The sequence below is a fragment of the Trematomus bernacchii genome, unplaced genomic scaffold, assembly GCF_902827165.1.
Source record: "Trematomus bernacchii unplaced genomic scaffold, fTreBer1.1, whole genome shotgun sequence".
Classification (NCBI taxonomy): domain Eukaryota; kingdom Metazoa; phylum Chordata; class Actinopteri; order Perciformes; family Nototheniidae; genus Trematomus; species Trematomus bernacchii.
The window spans coordinates 482233-508938 of NW_022987574.1; the positions used below are offsets into that span (position 1 = coordinate 482233).

General features: G+C 38.7%; 1 protein-coding gene across 4 annotated transcripts in view; it reads right to left on the reverse strand.

Annotated features, from left to right (window-relative positions):
- The window catches only part of slc12a7b (solute carrier family 12 member 7b), a 67483-nt gene that overhangs the window by 24332 nt on the left and 16445 nt on the right, over positions 1-26706 (reverse strand). For 3 of the 4 annotated variants that reach the window (XM_034126737.1, XM_034126734.1, XM_034126735.1), the window contains exons 2-3: positions 1698-1792; positions 411-542 (exon numbers count right to left, since the gene is read on the reverse strand). In XM_034126737.1, the coding sequence (XP_033982628.1) occupies positions 411-542; positions 1698-1792 (227 nt within the window). Of the gene's footprint in view, positions 1-410; positions 543-1697; positions 1793-21594; positions 21984-26706 lie in introns of those variants that run through there. The other variant, XM_034126736.1, reaches the window with a different exon arrangement.

Here is a 26706-nt window from a genome sequence, read left to right on the forward strand (position 1 = left end):
ACTCAGTTCTTAAGCACAAAAATGGTTAATGAAGCGATACAAACTTACTGAATGAATTTGTACTAACTCTCTTTCAATATTTTATAGAAACCTTTATTATATACTTGCATATAGTATATATTAAACTATAAATGTGTCCAAATCTACAATGGTTAGGTCAAAGTACTGACTGAGTATAGGATAAGCACATATTAAAATGCTATAAAGAAGAAAACAAATTGACCAAGTTTGCATAATCCCAGATGGATTTAAGAATAAAACAAACAACAGGATTTCATCGGTCAAAGACCCTGTTACGTAATGATAGTTCAGCAGGTTCAAAAAGAGAAAAAGCTAATATCCAACTATACAGAACCTAACTGCAATCTGCTTGATAGAAACAGGGTATAAAACAAGGCTCTCTGCTGTACCTTAACAGCTTTCTTTTTGGGCCCCTCGTCATCGTCAGCCTCCTCGTGCTCCTGGGCCCCCTGGGTGAGGTTGGTGTAGTTCGCCAGTTTATTGAGGAGAGATGACACCATGGGGTTGCTCTCCATTTCCTCCTGCAATAGAGAACATGTTTGTTTAATATGATGAGGAACACAAACTAAGCACTTCATAATAATACATGTTATTTATATATTGCTTTTCCTGGTGCTCAAAGTGCTTTACAAGCAAGTAAAGAAAAATAAGCATTTAAGCATTAATCACTTACTACAGTGTATATACTGTACTGCAGTACAATAGGCACATTTTTACTTTAACTTCTTATGTTTATATAAATATTTGTATTATTTTTTACAAGACATTTACTTTAACTTTATTATGCTTTATCTTCTTTTTGATTGCTCATTCTTACTTTAACTTCCTCTGTTTATATAAATATATTTTTAATATTATTATATATATATATATATTCATATATTATATTATATTCATTCTAAAATGGAGCAAATGTCACAAAAAACCCAATTTCCCCCAGGATAAATTAAGTATTCTTGTTCTGATTATTTTTTCCAACTTATTTTTTATACCTTTCTGGTTTAAACGCTCATGCTCCATGACAATTTATAAAATGATTTGTTTGTTAAAAATGCCTTTTGAACTTTACTTTGGATTTGATTGGTTTATTGCCATCGGGTTAAAAGGACAAAAACTTCCAGGATCAAAATGAATGGTGCAATATTGATTTAACTGTTCAAAGCATGTTGGAATAGCACGGCTGGATCAGCTTCATGTGGAGCGGGGAAACAGAAGCCGCAGTGCCTAGTTGATTCTTTACCAGGGCCAGTGACCACAGACTGCCAAAGTTTGCCAAATGGCAGAGCAAAGCACCCGGAAAGAGTATAAATGCATGTTCTTGAAGGAATGCGCCTTTATAGCAAATAAAGTCTTTGATTCACTAATTGCTGAGCTAAGAAATGATTGGTACTTTCAACTCCTGCTGTATTTATATAGTTCACCACAGCTTACCCTGATGTTTTAGCATACTGTGCATTAATGAACAGTTTGAGCTTCAAAGGTACACTCTTATTCAAAATACAGAAATAGTTGTGGCAGTGAATGTTACTTAAAAGGGAAGTATTTGTAGTGTCTACCCCACAGTTTGGGTTTGTCCTTCTCGGCCTATAACTTCTTGCCAGAACAAATCACACTGTCACATTTCGAGTTAAACAAGGAGTACAAGGACCATATCAAGCTGATGAAGAACGGGTTACCTCAAAGAGGGCCATGTTGGTGCCATCGTAGCTGTTTCCTTTGTCAATGTCTGTGTTGTTGATAAAGGGACTGTTTTCTTTTGGGACGCCATCACCTGTGAAAACACAACACAATTATTATTTTACAATAAAATGTAGTTTAACATTTCATATGACCAGATCAAAATAAGAGTGCTCCGTCAGCCATATATGCGTAATATGCTTCCTCAAAGGGCAAATGGTCTTGGTGTATCAGTTCAGTCTGTATTTGGTGTACAAATGACAAGTTTTGCACCTAATAAACATTTTCTTATGCTTAATATATTGGGTTAAATGTGTTCTATCCAATATATGTACATATATTATGTATTAATTATCTAATTTAGCAGAATGATACATAAAGTAATTTGTTTATGTCCACATTAGAAGAAGAACGTGCGTCTGATCTGTAAGGTTAAATAAAATGTAGTTCTAGTTCATGTGGTTCTGTTTACAACACCCTTAGTTTTTCATAATCAACCAGCAAAAAACAATGAGTTATCAAAATAATTATTAGAGTTTATAAGCATTTTACTTACTTTTACTTTACTTTTTTTGAAACATCAGGGACCAATTTTAGTCTCTGCTTGCACTTATAAGCATCTGAGTTTTGTATTTTATAGAGAATATGAATATTTCTAGAGCGCGATGAGGACTTCTCATGATATTCATTATATCATTTAAATCATTTAGTCCTAATCTTAAAAAATGTAAATGGCCTCTTACTTATTGTAACGGAGCTAAAAACACACAAACACTGAAAGCACTTAAAATGCAGTGCAAGATTCTGCATGTCATGAACATGAAGTAAATTAATCAATAAAAACATTGCTTAATAAGAAAAAATGATGCATAAAAAAGGCAATCCGGCAGAAAAGTGAAACATTATAAGAGAAGTATGTCAAAATACATATTGCGGTTATAGCAAGCGATGTGTTGGATGTACGTCAGATAAGTTATCTCAAACACAGATCATTACAGAGCATACTGACAAAAATAATGCACATAAGACGAGAAATGAAAGATAATTTCCTTTCGGATGTCAAAGATGAGCTTCATTTGTGATGTCATGAAGTATTGTACTCTTTCAAAAACTGGAAACATCACATGAAACGATAAAGAGTATTTATATATTTACTTTGGAGATGCAACTTTGTTTGAAAAAGAAATTGACTTTAGATCTGACATTGGCTGCATTGTCCTATTACCCTGTCTTTCAAGGATTTACACTCAAATACTCATTAGGGTTGGAAAAGCATGGATAATATGCTTTAAACAGAATACATGTGGATCTCATTTTGACCTCCAACACTTTGAGCTAATGTTTTATGTATCAACAAAAGTTCACGTAGGCCTTATAGTGCTAATTTTAAGAAGTACACACCCTCTTCTCTGCATCTCCACTTCACAAACCACAACGGAAGTCACACAGTGGGTTTACGTCACACACAGCAACCGAGACATCTTCAGAGAGAACATTCTAGCACCAAACTGTGAAACCAAGGTGCGCCTTTGCCGCTGAAGCCGGCAACCGACACACTGAGCAAATGTTTAGAATCAATGAACAGCTTAGAGTGTAGGGGCTACACGCTGCAGTCAAGTCCAAGAACAAACAGAGAGGGATTTTATTTCCAGACAAATGTGTAAGCTAAAGATGATCTCTGTGAGCGTGTGCGCTTCACTCAGAGAGAAAAGCTCCTCTTATAATCATGTAGCATTGAAAGCACAAATGCATTCACACAATTTGATGTTTTCAGGGAGGAAATATTTGTTGACATAATATATCCTCCACGCTGCTGTCTGGTGGATATAAGCTATGATTCTGAGGAAGGAGTGGGAAAAAGTGTCAGCAGTAGAAGGAGAGTTAATACTGCTGACACAAACAGACAGAAATTGTTCAATCAGCTCCATAAATAATGGTCAAATTCCAATAAGACCATCAATATGTTAAATATAAAACAGGAATTAGAGAACAGAGAAAAGGAATCTCCTTAACGTATTTCATAAAGGATCACCTACAAAGAAGTAACACAAGGACAATGGAGCCACATTGTCTAGCCCTTTAAATGACTGTCAGTCTTATTCAGGTTAAACGAAGCTTTGCAAGCCCTGTCTGATTACAAGCGGCACAATACAGGAGTCCTCTACTCAGGCAGGTTACCTTGGTATCTGAATGTCACAACCGTTCTGAATTAAGACACGTAAAACAAGGTCATTTTGATGAATCATATGTTAGGCCTCATGCAAGCTTTTTTTGTTTAACCACTTTAGTCCAGTTAGGAGGCCTCCTTTGGTCAGATAACAGAAAAAATACTTGATGTATACATTTGGCTAAACAAATTAATCATCTTTTGTGTACATAGCTGTAAACTGTGACGGATCCACACAAAACCATGAAAATAGACATGGTGTCACCAATGGGACTTGTATACTGAATCTCATCTTACCACTCGTGTCATTTTACCTGCCGTTATGTCTCTTATGAACTTAATAAAATGAACCTGTTTGGGACATACTTATTGGTTTCAATTGAACACAATACTGTAATATCCCTACAGGGAGTTATCAGATCATGCAGTGTAGCAAGTTTCAAATGTATATCTACAACCTACAGGGAGGTCACTATAATAATAGCTCACTATTCTGTTACACAGACTCATGAGTAGTTCCCCGCAACTGTGATATAATATTAGAGTGATACAGCAGATACAATGCCACACAGTACAGTAAGGTCACAATGTAAGTAACTATTCACTAAACACGGACTCCATTCAAGTTGTCTTTAGATGGCTATAGAGTGACATAACAGCAGATAAAATGCCACAAAGAGTACAGAACCTAATGATTATCTGTATATCCGTATGCAAAGTGTTCAAATGCTTTCACACGGTTTTGTGAATCCGAGAGCACAGTTAAAGGTAGGGTAGGTAAGAATGGAGAAACCAGCTTGAGTGCGCTAGAATTTGAAAGTACGTAGCCGAAAAGAATCTGCCCCTTCCTTCAGACTTCCTTACAGAGCCCCTCCTCCAACACACACAAACGCGCACATGACCAATGAGGGCACGAGATAAGTTTGTGCACGAGATGGAAGGCTGACAGGCAGGTAGGCCATCCAGTTATTTTAGCCAGGCCGGCTAAAATGATTGGTCGTGCTTTTTACAGCGCCATGGCTTCCACAGATGACATTTTTGTATGTATTTATTGTCAAAGCATTTAATGTATTCATTGCTATCGGGATGTTAAGAGCATTCCATGGAATATAACAAAAAATGTTTCTGAAGTGAATTACCTACCCCACCTTTAACAAATCCTTTGGCATGGATTATGAATCCGTTCGCACGGATTATAAATCCATTCACATGGATTTACACATCAAGTTCTTTCAACCATGTGACCCCAGAGGGGCTACGTAACCAAGATCATTTCTATTTTCTTACTATTGACAGAAACGTTACTTAATGCTTCTAGGCTGCAAATGATTTGTTCCATTATTGCTGAATCAGTCAACTATTTTTAAGAATATTCCATAACATAACAGGAGAAAAAAACTTTATAAAAGCAAGCGCTGTTTGACCCATTGAGTTATTGAATTAGTTTTGTTAGATAAACGGTTTAAAAGCCAATGATAAATAACAAAATAAAAACAGCAAATTTAAATTGGAGCATCTGAACTGTGAGAAAGTATGGGTTTTACCTGAAAAATAAATATAAAACTTGTACAGATACATTTTTTGACAGTTATCAATTGCCCCTTCCGGCAAATTTGTGTTAATAGGAAATTAAGTCAATAAATAGCTGAACCATCTCCACTCTAGCATGCACTGCCATCTTCATGTTCTACTTTTAATGGATGAACTCCTGGTGCCCTACTCACAGCACGTGACGCACAAAAGCAATTAATTTAGCCGTAAATGTTTTCCAAAAATGAAGTGGGGTATAGCTGTCTATTTAAAAGAGCAATTTAAGGGGAAAGAAGAGGAGGCTGCTGGAGAAGGAGACACAAGGAGATCCTTACACTGAGCTCAATGATGATGAATGCCCAGGTAGGGAGAGACAAGTAAAGAATAAAAGTACTACTTCAGAACTAGGGTATGCAAATTAAAAGAACTATTCAATACCATTATGTACCAAAAAAAAGGTTGTGATAAACTGAGAAAGTGAGTTTCCAGTAGGAAATGTATTCTGGAGCCATGTGACTTTGTCTCAATTATACAGAAAATATCTGATGTGCCGCAAGTCATTCATTTAAAGAATTAAATGCTCAATGGGTCAGTCAATGGTTTATTTTTTAGCTACCTGTTCCCTACACTTAAATACTGATGTGCCTGAAAAGAGTACAAGATATATTCACAACCATATACAAATATTTTTGATCATTTTCCAGCCCCTTATTTAATTGAAAGTCCATTTTTGAGCACAGCTCTATGCAGGATCATCATTCATCGCTGGGACGGTGACCTGTGGCCGCGCTGGGGATTTCGTGGGTAACTTTTACTGCTTGATCCAGCTGCGGGGGAATGCGGGGGAATAAGAGGCTTGCAGCAAGGCTTAGCCCGGTGGTAATCACAGGGAAAGTCACTTTGTCCTTGTTCTGTGTAGCTCTTTAAAATGCAGTCTGAGTGAGATAGCGCAACATATTAGGTGAAGGCACAATGCTTCAATAAGCTGGGATAACGGGGAATTATTTTTAAAATCATGACCATTGTCTTGCAGCCGAGGGGGAATCTACCTGTCAGTCATCCCTAAGCTTGGTAGGGTGCTACACACCACAGGTTAATCATTGTCTTACATGATACTTGTTAAATCCTCTTTAAGGCCAGGCAGCAGGCTAAAACTGGCAATACTCTTTCCAAATCAGGGAACAGGGTTCTGCTTTTAGAATGGGCTGACGTGAGATGTGGTTTAGACGCCAAACAGGAAGTGAACAGAATTGGTCATGGTTGTATTACACCCTCTACAATATAGTTAGTACTATTTTAGAGAGATTGTATGCTAAAGTGTGTGCTTTGAAAAACAATGCCAACAACTTAAAGGTCCCCTATTATACTGTTTTTCATCAATATATTATAGGTCTCAGATATATACAAAACATGTCTCTGAAGTGTTTGGCTCGAAATACCTAACGGATCGTGCATTGTGGCATCCCATAAACCCCTCTGTTTCAGCCCTGTTTCAAAAGTGCTGATTCTGGTACTATTTAGCTAAGTTAGCCAGAGTTCCCGTTAGAATATTTTTTTGCCGGTCAACATGTCCGTTAAAGTTGAAATCTTCCGGACAAAATTAGATAAGTGCCGGTTAAAGGTCTTCTTTGTTATTTATTGAGCTTTAAAACAAATTGATATGATTCGACATTAAACAAACTAATTATAGTAGATTAACTACATTATTCAAAAGTGTACAGTAATTTACAAAAACGCGGGAATAATAAACGGAGCGCTCTCTCCTTCTCCTGACAGCCCGTCAGTATCATGCAGCTCGCGGATCCAGTAATGAGTGACCCGACAGTAAAACTAAACATATCTATAACTAGTTTAGGTAGTTTGAGAGGTAATTAAAATAGCTACGTGTGATTTTCTAACCTGAAGTGTGTTTTGCTCTGCTCGCCGCTGCAGGGGATCATGCAGAGCTGCGTGTCGACTCGTCAGCAGCAGCCGATCTCTCTCTCCTGTCAGATTAGACTTTACTCGCATTTATGTCCATATCGATCAGATCTAGCTAGTTCTAGCTAATGATATGACTACCTGCTTGTTAAAAGACACCTAAACAATAAGCGTCGCTATGCAACCGGATGAGGCCACAAAGTATAGCGCAGCATTATGCATTTGTTTACATGCCCACCGGAACCCCGAGGCATTACCAACAGATCAACGCACAATCAACCCATACAGGACATCTCTTTCTCCACATTAAGTGTTAGACATTAGAATTGACAATTTTTGTCTGTCACATACTCTTTTGTCTGTCACATACTATTCTTGTCTGTCACATAAGTGGCGCAACTGATGCGGTATTGCGCTAAGGGAAAATTATTTTGACCGGACATTTTGACCGGAGAGATTTAGATTTGCCGGACTTCAGCATATTTTACCGGTCATTGTCCGGTAATTACCGGCTAACGGGAACTCTGAAGTTAGCTGACTGCTAGCTTTCTGTGTATTGTATTGAAGTGCTCTCAATTCATGTTAGCAGACTCACACAAACCCAATATGTCATTTATACATCAACGAACATTTAAGCAACACATCAACTCTGTGACAATGTAGATGAAGACACTATTCTTTTTTAGCATAATAGTCAATGGTGATGCAATCTCAGAAACACCTGATGTTTGTGGCAACAAATTGTGTCCTATCTCATTAATGGGATAGTCTCATCTGAGTCATTCAATTCTTCAATGAGCTCAAATTGAACTTGCGTATCACCATTCCAAAATAGGAAAATGGACGAGCTGCCAAATTATTATAGATGCCAAATAATAAAATCCCTGCCTTGATCGTTGAATATGTACAAAAGAAAAGTCACAGGGATACTTGGGGGATGGTATGGAAGAAGACGATGAAGTACAAATGTCTTGCATACATATCGGTCAGTCTGTCTATAATTGTTGGTGTGTGAATATCAACCTGCGTGTGTATGTGTTATTTTGCCTCTGTGTGCTGTCAAACAGTCCTGGGGGACGTGGTCCAGATTCCTACAGTAATACAGTAGCAAGGGTCTGGCCTAGTTAACAGATGTTAGCCTCTGTGCACATTACACATGTTGCCATTCTTCTTGGACTAATTCTCTATGCATCCTGGAAATTGATGATGATGCTAAATGGAACGTATACATCTTGGAATTATCTTATAGGGCAACAGAAAGGCGCAGGAGGACTGACCTTCTATAAGCAACCTTTTTAAGCCTGGTTGGATATGGCTGCAGCATCACGATATAAATCTGAACGATAAGTAGTATGGTTGAGGTATCCCTACATTTGGGATGGAAATTGGGGGAGAAAGGGTTCAAATCATGTTGAGCTAAAACTGTTTCCCCAACCATGCCCAGCCCCTCAGAGGAAACCAGCGCAGTTATGATGACTGATCGGGTACCTACTGTAAAGATGTCAGCCTGCATTACACAAAGTCCTAACATCAGCTGTTCTCGTGTCAGTTCAGGAATGCTGAAATCGCACTGCAGTAATGTAAATGTTGGCTAATTTGCACCTGGTCTACAGGAAAGAATGAGAGAACCATCGAAAGCAGCACGACCTCTGTGTAAAAAACTGATAATGGATGCAAATGATTTCCAATCTTTATATCCCAGCAATGTCTACAGCTAAAAGGATCCTCATCGCATTGAGCTTATCCTGTCATATATACAGTATATATCAGAGCACTATGATATGGAATCCAGTTCTGATCAAAGCACATGGACGCCTATGAATATGAAGTGGAATTGCACTGCAGTAGACTCCCATTGTTAAGGTTAAATCACTACAAACTACACTGAAGCAGTGGACCTAGTTCTTTTTTTTAGTGTACAGGGTTGGATAGAGCTGAAGAGCTCAGTGTGTGCAAAGTCACCTAATTTAAAACTATAAAACACATCTGCCCTGAAACACAGAGTAATCTCTTCCTGCTGGGTAGACCGAAAGATGTTTGTGCTGTATTTAACAGTTTGGCAGTAAAAGAGTGCATACCAACTGAACTCTTTTATTGTGTATGCCTTGTTCTCAACACTTTCCCCTTTTTATTTTGTATGTATATAAACATAGTGAAGTTCAAGCACTTAACACCCCTAACACCTCTATCACCACTGTGGTCAGTAATGGTAAATCAATTAACAATAAAGTCCATTACATTTTGTATAAATCAATTTTTAAGTGTTCAGTGTCATTCCTCGACAAGGTCTGATAAACCACTACATACACCTCGTTATTGTTATAAGTATCTCTACAACCGTTAGCTTTGAATGCTAATGAACACTGTCTCATCATATTGAGCCTATTAGCTGGCTGTTATAATGCGTGCGAAAAAAGGGCGAAGGAAAAGTGTGAAACATCTTGTGTAGTTGTTGATAAATGAATGCAGGTGTTTTTTTATGGTGAGAGCTCTGCATGTGTGTGTGGTTGTGTGTGTCCCACTTCTGCAGGTGGTGAGCAGAGTCTCCCTGCACTTATAGCGCATTAGGTGACCCCTAAAAATGTGACATTGCAAAAGGTTATGCAGTATGTAAATTGTAACAATGCAAACTGACACGGGTGAAAAACCCCCTCTCTTGTTAAAACAGAAATATCTGCTTTTCCTGTAAAACCAAAAGCGATGGCAAATTGAGATGAAGCAAAAAATATGACAACTACAGTATGCAAATTGCCAAGAACAGATCAGTTCAACTGGACACTTTAGACACATTGCAAAGGAGGTTATAGCACAATGACATGACAATGACAATTGTTTGCTTGCTTAATGTATTCTAATTAATGAAAAAGCTATCAGCAAAGCCAAAGTTATTCTATGAGCATTGTGGGGTAATGAATAAACTATTTTGAGGTGTGTTATAATAACATTTTAGTAGGAAGTGATAATCTTGTTAAATAAGCCAAGCGACTGGTTTTAAGGACCCTACTGTTGTTTTTCTGAAATTACTACAGATATTAAGCATACATTTTACATAATTTGCAGCTAATCATTTTAGACTGATTTCAAACCTATTAGGGAAGCTGTTTTCAATTAATTCCAGCAGACAATGTTGATCAACTGGCCTATACTTAGATTAATTGTAATAGGTACACATTTGCAAGCATCAGAATATTTTTTTGGGTCAAAGTCATGGTATCATTGTAGGGTAAAGCGAAAACAATTTCATAAGGTTTTAAACTCCTGACCCAAAACTGCTAAACTGTTGTCTCGACATCCAACATCTGCCATGGATGTTACATAAGGGAGTGGGATTCCCTGCCTCTGCCCTAGTGCACTGCAGTTAAATCGTTTTTTTTAGTTAGGACAGATGTCAGTCCTTTATTTTTTTTAAGGGAAAGATTGAATGTCACATTTGTAACCTTCCTTCTGGCATTTGTTTTTCCTCAGTTTTTCTCTGTGCTTTTTGTTTGTGATCGCATCCTTGGCTAAAAGGAACTATGCAAAAATATTGGGCTGAAGTCAGACTTCATCAGCACTCTGCCTAGGGATTGGTACAGATTCACCGGCCAAGGACAGGTATGTGAAGGTTGGCTAACGGTTAGGCTCAGCCTCTCTGGTCACTGATAATAAATGACCATGCACCCTATTTATAAATACTAAGCTGCACACTGTGACGACACTATAAGCTGCCGGAGTTAGTCCCTGGCTCATTGTACCAAAAAAAAAGGGAATGCATTAGAAGGCACTTGAAGTCATTTTTGAAAATGTACTGTATAGTGTTAAATGTACATTTAGTGTAAAAGCACAGTTTTTATGATACATTTCTCAACTTGAATTTTGAGAGTGTGTGCCATGCCTGGCCCATACTGTACATACAGGAGCATGGTTCATTCAAATATCATTCTATTGACTTAGTGAGCCCCTAACGACAAAAGCAATGCAAAGCCACTTGCAGTTTATACTTTTAGTCACATAAAAAACATCACAACAAATCTAATATATAGAAACAAATTCCCAACACCTTGTTTAAATCCAGATTTGTCTTTAGAGGAACAATTTACCTTGGAGAATCATTGGGCTACACAAGACAACCTAACTTCATAAAACATATTAAAATATCCCCAACATGTTCAAAAAGCATAAGCATGAATATATCGGTGCAAGTAATTGGCAGTTGAAGGAGTTCTTTAGTTATGAAAAGCTTACCCCTCCGTCGGGAGCCTGCCCTCTGCTCCATTCTGAGGAGCGAGGCTTAAAAAAGGGGGTGGAAGGGAGGGGGTCCTAGTAGTGGTCCCTAGGGTACTCCAGAAATGGGGGTCCAAAGTATAGAGATGCTGCTAGTAAGGTGCAGAAGAGAGGAATGCTGCCTGTGCTGTGTGGATAATGTGAGGATCAGCTATTTCTGTGACAGCGTGTGTGTGTGTTTGTGTGTGTGCGTGTGTGAAAGTGGCCTGTGACGACACTGTCAGCAACATCAGCCATGCCTCGCAAAGCACCCTGACCCGCCCACCGACCTGCACGCACATGGCGCACACACACCTCCCTTCTCTTGACCTCCCTGATCTTCTGATCCCTGCTGCACAGTCCAGGCACACACGCGCGTGCATGTTAGAACACACACACACAAAGAGGGAGGAGCAAAGAAAACGAGGGAAGTAGAAGGAGTAGTAAAACAGACAGTCAGCTTTAAGGCAAGGCGGCAGGGAAAAAAAAAAGGTGAATGGATGTAAAAAAAAAAAACTATGCAAAAATGGACTTATTTTTCATCAAAAACATTTGTGAGCAGAGAAAACACTTGTCATTGGAAGTAAAAAACTGTGCAGTATATCATTTTGAATCAATAATTCTTTAGTATTTTAAACTGCAGGTGCTGCTTCAGTGGACAGTTCCATTTACAATCTGTCCTCGGGCTGACCTTAAGGATGCCAGTAGGTCCAGACAGTCCATCGATCAGGAAAGCATAGGGAGCACACAGAACAATACTGCTAGAAGCTACAATAATACACTATCACATTTATTTTTTCAAGATACTGCTATGGAGCAATGCAATACCAGGCATTTTCACAAACATTTAGATGTTAACAGACTATGTTTATAAAGACTATAATAATAATAACCTTCGCCAAGGAGGCAATGTTTTTGGTTTGGTTTGCATGTCTGTCAGTTTGACTGTTTGTCAGCAGGATTACTTGTGGCCTGATTTGCATAGCATACACTTATTGGATAGATGAAGCAAGGGCAAAGGAAGAACCCATTTAATTTTTTGTGCAAATCCAAATCAAGTGAGGATACACAAAGCATGTTTTATCTTTCTTAGTAATAACAATTGCTTCCTAAAGCGTGAACATTTTGTGCAAGCGTCCCCTCAAGTTAGAACAAACATTTCGAAACACATTTTGTTTAAACGCATAGCGTCCATGATGTTTCCACTTATGCTCGTTGGGTAGAGTGACTTCCCAACTCAGAAAAGTGATCATTGAGGGAGCATTTGAATGCACCGTTGCCATTGTACACCAAGTGCCATTCTAGTTAGGGTAAAGAGACTGTAGCACGATCATATGGTCTGTAACTCTGTATCATGTAGCCCTAATGTGTGTGACAGACTGAGCTAATTGATATTTAGAAGAGCCAAGGATGTGCTCTGGCCCCAAAAGCAGGCTAGACAAAGGCAGATCAATGCGTGCTCTTGCAGTGTCTTGGCTGCCTATTAATCTGCCAGTCTAAGAACATGTGAAGTGAGAACTAATCAGGTAACCAGATTAGGCTAATCCTGAACTTTTTATAAAACACAGAAGCCACATCGAGGCTGCAGGGCTGATGAACACAGCTTTAAGTCCCCAGGCAAAACCAAAGCTCGGTTCGTGCTGCCGTCTTCTGGTCACCTGCTGCCTCTCAGTCCTGTGAGTGTTCTTCACCAAGCTGAGACATACTGGCTGATGGTCATTCAGCAGAGATAGGCAAAGCCTGGCTTTGGAGCCACCTATGTGTAGGGTTGTGACTGATCACTAACTCAATGACGATCAAATCCCATACAATTAAATCCAGTAAGATTTCTGAGAGAACCGTAGAGCAAATTATAAATGACAATATAATAACTTAATAATTACTACGAAAAAACGTTCTGATGGATTCAAAAGTGTGAATGTCCACCCATCATTCAGCCATCATGTGAAGACAAAACTGGGCATCCTCTGCATGCATCAATAAACTGGCAGATGTGTTAAGGCAAAGCTTAAAGAGAGACTATCAAATCACACAGTAAGAAGGATTTAGAAGTATCAAGCTCCACTTGGTTGATGTCAGATGGCGGCCATCATAGTTTGTGTGTATGTGCATAAGAGTCTGTGTTGCACTTAATGATGTCCTAAGTCTTTAAATCCTTTAGGTAAACAACACTGACTGTTACGCAATACACCGCCTGGGTGGGAGATAAAAGATAGAGAGGCGAGGGTTACTGTACTTATGTCAACATAGACTGAGGGTTTATTGTATCCCTTTAAGACGTCCAAACTATAATGGGGGTAATCCCTGAACATTGATCTGACTGACACAAGTCAAATGACTCGAGTGCGCAGAGCCATCACAACCATGCTCATTGCTCAAGTGAATCTTTTATCATGGAGGAACTTCTTGAGCTTGTTTATGTATACAAGAGGAGAAATATATGTTAAAGAAGCTGAGAATTGTGAACCTATGTCAGAGGATAAAAAGAAAAAAGAGACAGAGATCCGGGTTCGGCCAAGGCTGGGATCAATGTTAACTAAATGCTGCTTACACCTCACCCCCTTCGTGTCAGCACTAAGCATGATATGCGTGCAATTCAGGCATGGTTTTGCACTACCACTGCTAAATACTAACAAAGACAATACATGTATTTTTTTCCCGAGATGGTTACATACCTGAGAAATTGTCCAACTAAAATTGAATGGTTGACTGACACAGAATGAAATCAAACCATTATCCCTTGGTAAGTGCAATGTGCACTATCGATTACACTGTAGTCATACTGTAGGTACCTTTAAAATGCAGTACCATGAGAAAGTGTTTTGGTGGTTCTTGGATGTTCTAATGTAGACAAGGAACTGATTGACAACAACCTTACAGAGATTACAGAGATTAAAAGCACAGTTGTGTCTTAAATGTCTTTCTTTTTCAAAACTGTTCTTTATTCTTTTTCTTTCTATTTTTATGTACATTTGTTTATTTTCTATAATTTCTACAGCAAGTTAATGACATGTGCCAAATAATCATGTTCCACAATTTAAGGTACTCATCTGTGATTTATGATATAGATCAAGAGCATCACAACAAATGTTTGAAACTGAAAACACTTTGGGTGGCGCACATGAGTAATGTAATTCGAGACATAGTTGACTTCTTTTCATTAAATTGCAAAGTCATCAAAAGTAAAAACATTTACACAACATCTGGTTAGATCACAGTAACCTTCCCACTTATTCTAGCCAAAAGTGCAAACGAATCCTGGTCATGTGAGAACGATAAAACCATCTGCCTGCTCACATATGGTAAAGCCTCCATGAATTGTAGCTGCAGTATAGGCAAGCTAAATTCAAGAATGTCATCCCAAATCACACATCAACCTTCTCTAACTGTTCTATAATAACTCCCATTCAAATGTAGGGAAGAAAGGCAACTTAAGAGGATTATAGGATGTAGGGTTGAACAATTTGGAAAGAATATCTTAGTGAGATTATTTGAACTAATATCGATTCACGATATCACAGGAATGATCATGTTCATTATTCTCATTCCTATTGAAAACAAAACATTTAAAATGATCATGTTGTGATTTTATGCTAGGATCTGTTCCAAAATAGGAATGAACTCTTACGTCTGGAACATTCTCATTAAGAATGTTATTTTGAAAGAAATTCATTGAAGAAAACAATGTGCTCCTCCAATTTATTAGCTCATCTTGCGATTTCCATAAAATGACAAACAATTTTCCAGCCCTAAAATTATGGATTGAGTATGAGTATGCCTATTAGGGCTGTGCAATTCATCGTATTTTAATCGCAATTACGATTTTGGCCTGCCACAATTACGAAAACAACATAATCGAAAAAAAACAATTATTTAGCTTTGCTAGGTTGTGACCGTGCACTGCAACATATTTTATCTAATTAATTTTGGTCTCATTTATTTGTATTTATCATATTTATATATGTTTAGTAGCTTTGGGAAGTGCGCTCCAAAATATTTGTTGATCTTGTTTATTGGTATTTATTATTTTGATATTATTTATTTAAATGTATCATTTATTTAATTTCTTTTTGTATTGGTTTTTCAGTTGAATTATACGTTCAGGGTAATCAACAGTTAAAAAGATACTGTTCAAATTATTATTTGTATTTGTTTTAAAGTTCAATAAATGGATTTTTTCAAAGCCAATGAATAATCGTATTTAATAATTGTGATATCAATTATTGACCCAAATAATCGTGATTATGATTTTTGCCATAATCGCACAGCCCTAATGCCTATATTTAATATAAGAAATGGTTGGGGGTATTTAAACAAACACAAAATAGTGAAATGTCACAGTTCCAGAGCTCCAAACATGGGTGTGTTGTAATAGCAACAGTCCCATCACATTTGATCATGGAAATGTGGGCACATCAATAGTATTCACCCAGCACTTAGCTGTGGAGAGTGCTAATAGCTGTTGGTAGCCACATCTAAGGGTAGGGACAATTTATGGCTATTAAAATGAAGCTTGGTTCTAACCAGACTTTAAACAGATATAACATCATGTTTATTTTTGCTTGTTTATAATTTGAACGGCAAAGTCACTGTAATAGACCAATGAATTGTTAGGCCTGTGTAAAAAAAAGAGTCAAAATCCTACTACTAGGATGGGTTAAATGCAGAGGCCAAATGTCACTGTGTGTGCTGTGTGCTCTGCATGTGTGACCATTAATGAGGGTTTCATCCCTCCGATTCTATCTGTCTATGTAGAGGAGTTGACCATGTTTCTACATTCTGTGAACCTATGTTAACGAAAACCATATGAACCCTGGGGGCCTCCCTCAACTACAGTGACGTAAAATATATAGAGAGAAGAAAGAGCAAGACAACTGAGTGTGCTGATTGGTTGAGGGCTTATCAGGGACACCATATTGAAAGCAGGGGGGAGATCCCTGAGCCGTCATATAATGTAGACTGCACAATCCAATCAGCAATAATGTAAAGTTTCAAGCTTCAAGATATTTACTACTATTTAGCAGTACTTGAAATGTATCTAGGCATGAAACATGGCTACTTGAAGGGATTTTTCCAATGGCAGACATTACCAACTTTGACATCTGGCCAGGTGCTTGGCATATCTGACTATGTGTTTACATTATGTGTTGGATTTTCTTCTGGATACAGACTTTGAACTTTGACTTTACAATCCTAAAAACTGTTGCATGTATTAATACTAGTTCTTTAGCTTTGGGTTCCTCTGAAAACTGCACAGCACATCACCAGGACGGAGCTGCGATCCATGGAGGATCTTTACTCCCAGCGGCTCAGGAAGAAAGCCTTCAGGATTACAAAAGACCCCCACCACCCTAGCCACAAACTGTTCTGTCTGCTGCCGTCTGGCAGGCGGTACCGCAGCATCAGGACTAAAACCCCCAGACTCGGGGACAGTTTCATCCCACAGGCCATAAGACTGTTAAACACCTGAACTTTTGAAACAACATCCACAACATTAATCTGGCTGCAATTTAGAATTTATTTGCACTATTCCACTTTTTGTATTTACTTGCACTAGTAAGTATTTTCTATCTCTATTTTCTCTTTCCTGCATTCATTGTTCACTCGCAACCCTTGAGTATAATAAGCACCACAGAGACAAGGGACAGTCATAGCTTGGTAGAAATGCAAAAATACATTTGAAAGTGGGAGTTAATTGCATACAGTATGTTAGAGAGCTGTTTGTGTGTGAATACATATGCTCAAGGGGATATTTCTGCCTAACAGTATTTCATCTTATCAGAAGTGCACTGCACGTTCAAGATTCAGAAACATTTTGCAAACATTACAGGTTTTTTTTGGATGAACTACTGCCTGATTGTGTTGCAGATGGAACAAACTGAACTTAGTTGTGACCAGGCCAACACAAACACACACTGAGAGTTGAGCAACACTCAAGGGCAGTATAAATAACCTAAATCAGAGGTTTCAAGGTACTTCTTGATGTCTGCAAGGCCATGAAAATGATACCAGAACCAGGTCTGTAACTGAGTCTTTAACACATAACCATCGTATCCATACATCAGGCATGGTACTGTATGCTAACTTAGGACACACAGGAAGCCTACCCCACCTACAAATAAATGTGTAACTGCAATAATACAGATCTCATAAACGTCCTTACCTGCTGTTATAAAACACAATAATGTAGAGGCATGATCACAGGGCCTTACGTTCCCATACTAAAAAAGCCCTGCCTAAATCACCAGGAATTTGAAGAAGCTCCCTTCTGGCAAATTGTTTACTTTATTTCAAATATAACTTAAGCTAGCTTGGCAGGCTTGCAAAGGGATTTAATGTAAGTCTTGGGAGAAAAAGAAAAAAACTCTTGGAGGATCCATATGCACATAAAGTGTTAAGAAACTTTTAAGTGTAAGTTATAAACAATCAACAATTGTTTTTTTTTTACAGTGGTAAAAAAACAATTGTTGATTGTTTATAACTAACACTTAAAAGTATAGTGTGAAAAGGTAATGCAAAAAGGTCATTCTATCGGGTAAACGATGTATTTTGAATCCTAAAGTAGGCTGAGTCACACAAAAAAACGATCTACGTTCTCACAGCACAATTGAACATGTACATTATCAAAGAATGTATTAATTTCAACACCAACCTCAGTCTGGCATCACAATTTCATGCCGTCTTGCTGACATTTTCTTTTGCATGTGATGTATGTGAATATGTGAACTATGCTAATTCATAGAGAGCAAACAATATAACGGGGAGAAAATAAGAAATAGAGAAGGCCACCAGCCACATACAGATGGCAGTTTTGAACAAAACCAGACCTGCCTGGGAAATAAACAGGAAACACATGTGTATGACAGATGGGCGAACGGACCAACGGGCAGAGGCAGCAACACCGCAGGGACTTGGTCCCATCACTTTCTTAGTTTCAGCTTTAAAAAAAAAAAGGTCGCATTGTTCATTAGCAGTTTCGCATTGTAAACAAGGGCTTTATTGGGTATAACCCAACCACTAACAACTCATATAGTTCTAATGAAGCCATAAGCCCCACATTATAACTACATGTCTTTTATTTACAAGGTGTGGCTTTGTGCATACTTTGTAGCACGAACAGATTATGGCACTAAAGTGGGCATAGTTAGGGCTCACATTCACACTAGGTAGTCAAAAGTTCTGCAACGACTGCTTTTTTATTACGCACTAGCAAAGTCCCACAGAGTTTCAGACTGTTATGTACACTTTAGTCAGCTTAAGATGATAGCTGAAGATAAACTTTCATTTAAATAGAATAAGATTTTTTTTAGAATAAAACAAAAAATGATTCCTTAAGGCAGAGGGATCTAAAGGTTTTGAGTCATTGGAATGAAAAAATAGCAGATGAAATCATCAACTGGATATTGAGTGGTACAATAATGTGATGGTGGGAAAGAATTCCCGGAACATAGCAACATCACACACTCAAGACAGATCGGCACAACGTTGTGAGTTCAAAAGAAACTCACACAGATTAGTTACACTACTCAGCAGTACAGAGTCAAGCAAAGACCTTCAGTTAGGTTACACACAGTGAGTGCAGCAAGACTGTTGGACTTTCCCAACATTAAACTGGTTTTTGCAGTCAGTTTAAATTGAAAGGATTAGTATGCCAAACACATGTCAACAATTAATTTGATATGGATACACATAGAAGAGAGAAACAAATGTAAATCTGTCAGGATATCATGTCGGCATTTTCAGTTTCGCTTTGTTGTTTGAACACTTGTTACTTTCCTTTCACCACTTCAACACATAGCATCTATTTTTTAATTCACTTTTGGTTTGTTCTAAAGAGGATAAATGTAAACTCACCACGTACAGTTTTACTGCATACCAACTGCAAACAAGCGGATAGTTTTCCAAAGGTAAAATAATGATTTGTAAACTGTGAAGGGAATGGGAAAGTGTAGATGAAAGCTAACAAAAACAGTAATGATTCAGACCAGTACAATTTAACTGGTGATAATTGGTTAAACATGCAGTTGTGTTTCTGACGTAGGAAGAATTAAAAGAGCTTCTGTTTCACTTATATGCACAACAATAAGCTTTCATTCGGTTTAAAAAAAAACTGTGAAATAAAGGTAGAAAACACCCCAAAGGGATAAAGATTTGACCTTTTTTCCGCTATGCTTTCACTTTACCAGGAAGTTAAACTGTACCTGGGTTTATGGGCTGCAGAGTTAGCTAGGACACAATCACATGGATACAATCAACCAAGAACCAGAGAGTGATGGTAGAACAAAGAAGAAAATGTGAGTAGATGAGAATAACTGGAGTACATTACATTACATTACAGCATGGGGGTGGGGTCCCAACTCCCCCCACTCAGCCAACAGGAAGCAAGCCAGCAGGATAATCAATAACAGTGACTCCGATTTCATTTCACTGAGCCCTCCCTACACAACAAGCTCATGAGCCAACAACATTATGCTATCACAGACCCTCACAACTAAACCTTGTGACCTGTGGATTTATGAAGACAAAAGAATACTCCTCCATGAAGCAGTAGCAGAGACAATTAAATAAAGTGTGTGCTCCTGATGCTGACAAAAGCCAAGTTAAAGCACACGTTTTGTGGCTTCAGATTTAGGGCATGGCCTTTCTGACATGTCATCCCCTGCTCTCCCACTATTGTTGTCTCTACAGCCATTGTTAGAGACAAACGGTTGCATGCGCCAAACACGCACAGGGGAATGCAAAGCATGCCACAGTGGATATACTGCATAAGCTTCATCATAAAATGGCCTTCTCTCTCCCACAGTCTGTAAACTCTTACCCAGCATGTAGCCGTAATTGCAGCTCCACAGCAGAAATTAAGGACTGGGAACTGATTCGCCCAGCGCCATGTGAAGTGCTATAAAAGCAGCAACTTCAATAACAGTCAGGAAAAACATGGAGTGTTAAGAGAGGAGTTAGTTAAACTCGCAGTCAATGACCCATCCATGAATATAAAAATATATATATATAGTCCTGGCCTTATGCCTTCAAATCGGTTGATATCCGGTTTATATTGTTGGCAGAAGCCAAAGAAAAGGGAGAACATTGTGTACTAAAACTAAATCTCCAATGCTTCATTGATTTCCGGTATCAGGAAAAGGTATTCAGATTCGTGGGGCAAAGTTCAGCCAACAGTCACAAAGTTATACAAGTTATAAATCAAGCTTCACATAATACCGTGCAGGTTTTCTTATTTGGAACTAGAACCGATCCATATAAACATCTACAAGTGCTGTCTATGCACTGTGTAAAGGGTCTGTGATCATGTTTGAACTAAAGTTCACTGTAAGGTCTTCAGAGGGTGAGTCATGTTTGAGGTTACATGTTAATTATAATCAACACAGAGAGTGGTTTAGGAGATGAAACTCATGGGTGTCCTCATTAGAGCAAATGTGTTGTTTGTTACTGCAACACTATGAAACCTGGTAGTATATTAGAAAATACAAAAAAGGAAAATAGAACAGTATAGGATACAAAATGAATGGTGTGTCAAGAAACAGGCATTTTAAACTCAAGACATGAATATAAATGTATTAAACAGGCAACTGATGATGTGGAGGGAGTAAATAAAGGGAGATTCAAGCCAAAAAGGAAATCCTGCCATGGAATACAACTCATGTTAAACTCCATTGAGTGGCAGTGGCGTGTGAAGGAAACCCTCCTCTCACGCAGTTGCTGGAAAACGAACAACGCTTCCCTAAAATCCACTGTCTTCACTGCCCATTATCCACCCACGCACAGCCCATAAACAGCTCCTTCTTTTTTTTTCCCGAAATACATAGGACATGAGTAAGAAAGCTTGCACTGGATACTATGAGAATGTCTGGAACCTTCCGGGACTACTTCTCTATCTACTGTCACAGAATAGAAAATATATAAATCAAACTTGTAGAACTTGACCCTTTGAAAAATAGAATTAGCGATTCATTGAATTGGCATTACATATCCTGTTTGTGTTATCCCCCTGGATGGAGCTAATAAAAAACATCTGATCTCACCTGTGGCCCCCTCGTCTTCCTCCTTTAGCACATTGTTGTCATCCTCATCATCCTCCTCGATCCTATTTTTTCCCTTTTTAGAGTTGTCCTTCACTGGGACCACGGTGAAGTTGGTAGGCATTTTTACACCATGTGTTTCCTCTCAGTGTCTCCCGTTTGCAACACTCTTATCTCGGTCTCCTCTCTCCTCCCTCGCTGCTGCTCCTTTCCCTCTTCCTCCGTCCAACAGCTGTCAGTCCTCTCCTCTGTCTCTCTCTCTCTCCTCAGTTGTTTGCTTTTTCAGGCTAACAGCGCTGGTGTACTTTACTCTCATGGGCAGAGGTGGGGTGTTAGTTCTGAGTTTTTGTTCCCTATCGCTCGGATTCTGCTGTACACCCATGTGACCCCAGCCCCCCTACGCACCAACTAATCAAATAAGGAAGAGCCGGACTGCCCCGCCCAGTGGAGGCTGTACCCGTAGAAACACACACTAACAAAAGTGTGACATGCATTTATGCTCATGATTGTGTGAGAGCATACATATGGCTTTTTCTGCGCCTGAGGGCAGACCAAGGAATGTCGATCTGGTTCTCACACAACAAAAGCCGGCAGCCTTTTTCTAAGAGAGGAGGAAGTCCTGAGCTGCCCTACTAAGGAAAGTTTGCACGCACACAAATGGACACATATACATATCCTCACTTCCTATGCACTGTTATTCGACCCCATGTGCATAGTCAGAAGTGGGCAGGGCTGAATTTAAAGACATATACTGGCCGTGGTCTAAACACACATGCCAGTAGAGGGTTAGCACATGTGCATGCAAATGCTAACACACAAATTAGACGTCTGCATTACATGTACATCTCAACAAAAGCGTAAAGTATGTCAGCGTGAAAAGACAATTAGATATACAGGGAGGGGGATGGGGAACTGATGGAGGCAAGTGAATCAATACTGCTGTCAACTTCATGCTCTTATCTCTCCATAGCAACTCTTAAATACAAGGTGCATGATTCACTAGAGAGACAGACATCCACATGGAAATATAGACTGAGAATATGCTCGCAGTAGCCAACGTTTCTTAGCTGACCTTATGACCAATCCACGAACAATGAGTCATTTCCTCAAGGTAATGAGTCATTTCCTCAAGGTAATGAGTGCACTGGAAATGATAGCATGAAGGTATTAAAACCCACCCAGCAACACCCCAGTTTGATGGGAAATACTCAAATAAACAATGCCGGAGGAAAGCAACCACAGCAGTTCATGTTGTTTCATTCATTAAGCAATGCCTTTTATAATGTGAAAGTCTGTGAGCCTCTTTTGGTTGCTTAACATCTGGAGACACACCCAGAATGAGTGACCCTCTCCCCCTTAAGTACCCCAACATGACGACATACGAGATCAATAAAGTGAAGGGAGGGGGCTGCGTGAAACAGGAAAGGGAGGAGGTGGAGTAGAGACAGAAGGAGACAGTCAGGAAGAGATACCATTGCTTCTTTTTTAGCATTGCAACTTGTAATTATTAATATTTCCAAGCAATGAGCCAGAGTTTAGAAAATTCCATTAGGTACTATAATATGGTTTAGAGCAGGGGTCACCAACCTTTTTTAGGATGAGGGCTACTTTCAAAAAATAAAAGAAGTCGGGGGCTACTTTTACTCCTCTTTTTTTTTGTTTTTTGCAGTGTATATATAGCACATTTTAACATTATTATCTGCTTACCTTTAACCTTTGTGTGCTGTTTGGGTCTGTGGGACCCGTTTTCAGTGTTTACTAAAAGAACATGTATGCAATTTAATTATTTTAACCTGCTTTATTTGGGGGTGGACCTCACCTCCTCTAGGGGGGTCCTCACCTCCTCTAGGGGCATGCACCCCCGGGAAGATTTTTTTTTTTAATGTTGAAGTGAAATGCATCAATCTGGTGCACTTTGAGCACAACATGAATTGATGGATACTGTACAGCTCTCAACACTCATATGAAAGAGAGCTGTATACTTTTCAATAATCCAAACATCTTTAGAATATGATCACAACCAATAACAAATCATTTAAACTTGTTTATTCTTATCTTGTTACCTAGTTAGCATTCTTTCTATTTATGCATATTTTACTAATCACTCCCGTTTTAAACTGTTTTTTGTTTTTTTTACTGTCCTATAGTACACATTGGAATGATTTCTTACTTTATCTTTATTAAATAGATAAAGGTGTGCTCTCCCTAGCTCTCTCGCTCACTCTCCCTCCCTCCCTAGCTCTCTCGCTCGCTCTCTCTCTCTCACAGAGACTGTGTGCTCCTCCGTGGCGATGACGGCTTGCGTTAAAAAAAAATAATAATAAACATATTTGTAAAGTGGGGGGACACAAACGGGATTTCGAAAAGAGCGGGGGACATGTCCCCCCTGTCCCCAGTGGAAATTACGCCATGCATGTGTGTGTGTCAAGTGCAATAAATATATATGCAAGTTGCAACACACACAGTAAAACTCTGCTCCTCATATGTTGTATACGCTGGCATGATAGGCTGTTCAATGGGGCTGATGTGTTGTGTAGATTCTGCCAGAAGGAAAATCACGGTCAAACTCCTTATGAAGCGGGGAGGTGCCACATTGCTTTTCTTCCAGACTGCAACGCTGGTCCCGCAAATCAAGCAAGAACGTGATTGGTCGATATTCATTGTGGGGGTGGGGGGAGGAGGGGTTTTAGATAGATATAGAGTGGCGAAGTCCCTCCCACTTACTTCCGGGGTATGGGACCTTATTCCGGAAAAGTTATGCATTGAAGTCAATGGGGAGAGAAAACTTATCTTTCGATCCCGTTTGAATTGTGCCATGAATTACACATATGATGTTTGTCAATCTTAAAAAATCATTTCCATGTCAAAAAAGTCACAGTTTGTCGTAAAACTGTTGAAATATAAGACTATGAAAAATACGTAACTAGAAAGACTACAAATCCCAGAGTCGCGTAAGTGATGTCACAATTGTTTACCTCCACCATTCAGATACCTAAGATCAGCGCAATATAGATATAATCTATCTATATGGCGCTGGCTAAGATAAGATAACTTTAACAAGATGCCTGTGTGCTTAGTACCAGGTTGTTATTATACCAGCAATGGGTCTTGCTCGTTCTTTTGCTTCCCGTCTGATGAAACGACCAGGAGTGGCTTGATCAAGTTAGCTACCTAGCTAGTAGCTAGCACGTTAGTTAGCATTACAGCCTTGTCATTTTTATTAGCCTTAACATGAAGTAACATTAAGTAACCCAAAATGTTAAACAGTAAGAGTAGTAGTCATATTTCGTGAACCCTTTGAATAGTACTGTCACCGGTGTGATCATTCTATAATACACCATTTAATTCCGGGGGAGAAATGCTAACGCTAACGTTAGCATCGGCGATCTTTTCTACTTCATGCTATCTGCACAAATGGTTGACATTAAACATTAAAACGACCAGGCAGTTCAGAGAGAATCAAAGGAAGGCAGGCTTTGCATGACATTCTTCAGGACGTGTTTCATTGTGGTGATAGTCAATCGTTTGTTGACAAGACAGTAGTGACGGCCATCTTGGTGACGTGTGTGGTTGACCAGAGATGTAGTTCATTGAGCCTTTCACACAAACAAATGTGTTACTTCACAGTTTTACGGCACATTTTAATTTTTTTGACTTGCAAAATTATCTTTTAAATTGACAAACATCATATGTGTAATTCGTGGCACAATTCAAACGGGATCGAAAGATAATCTTTCTCTCTCCATTGACTTCAATGCATAACTTTTCCGAAATAAGGTCCCATGGGGCTCAACCGGAAGGGGAGGGACTTCGCCACTCTATAGAGTTGTATTAAGTAGATAGAGTTAGCTATGATTTAGGTTTCGTTTATGCATAGGGTAGATTCTTTTAATTACATTTCTTTTTTTGTTTTGTGTATTTTATACATTTTGGATTTGCTTGGCGAGCTATTTTTAGAACATGCCCCGCGGGCGACTCACGTTGCCCCTGCGGGCGACTAAGTGCCCGCGGGCACCGTGTTGGCTACCCCTGGTTTAGAGAGTGTATTCACTATAGAAGTATCCAGGATGTGACTACAGAAACATTTTGATGGAACTTTGGAACATTTAGAGCTTGCCTATGTATATTATATTTACCAACAGGCCTTACCAGAAGGGAATAATACTAAAGATTTGTTTCATTTAGTCATACATCAAAATGGTTAGGGTAACAACTAACCTTCAATTCAAGATAAATGTATCACAATCTGCTATGACAGTCCACCTGCATACAAATACTAGCCTTTAAGTTACACATTGTATTTACTTCACTGTTTGGTTGCCAATGCTCTGTTTATAGGTAATCAGAGTACTATCAGGGAAACATAGTGATCCTCTAAGCAAATTACAAAGTGTTCGTTAGGATTGATAAACATATTGTCCACCTGAAAACCTAAAACTCAACGTGTTTTATCTGTCAATATACAAGTCTCAATTGAAAACAAGAAGTACCATTTTGGGGGATTTCAGGGACTCATCTGTAATCTGTACTTCAATATATTAGACAAAAGTGAAGGGTTAATTCACCGGAAATCTTCTCTTGCCATACACCATACTAAGTCCATCAGTAAAGCATCAGCCATCCAATCAGGTATTTTAGAAATAGCTCCTCAGGTTTCAATGAAACATAATATTTCCAGTAAATGGGTGTTGCATTTATTAGACTGCCTAAATGTTACAGGCAAATCAAATGCTGAGTGAGGGAAGGCAATGCATTATCAATTATTCATCTAAAAGCTCAATGTTCGAAATTGAAAACAAGAAGTCACATTTTTGGGGGATTTCAGTGACTCATCGGAAATCTGTATTTCAATATATTAGATAAGTGTGAAGTAATGAATTCACTGAAATAACTTATCTTGCTATATACGAGATTAAGTCCATCAGAAAAGCATCAGCCATCCAATCATGTATTTTAGAATTATATTCAGTTGGCAGGTCAGGTTTCAATGAAACAATATATTTCCAGTAAGTGGGTGTTGTTGCATTTATTGGACTGCTTCAATGCTATAGGCTAATCAAATGCTGAGTGAATACGCCTGGCAGCTAATGTACTGTCTGAAGCAGCTGCTGTTCA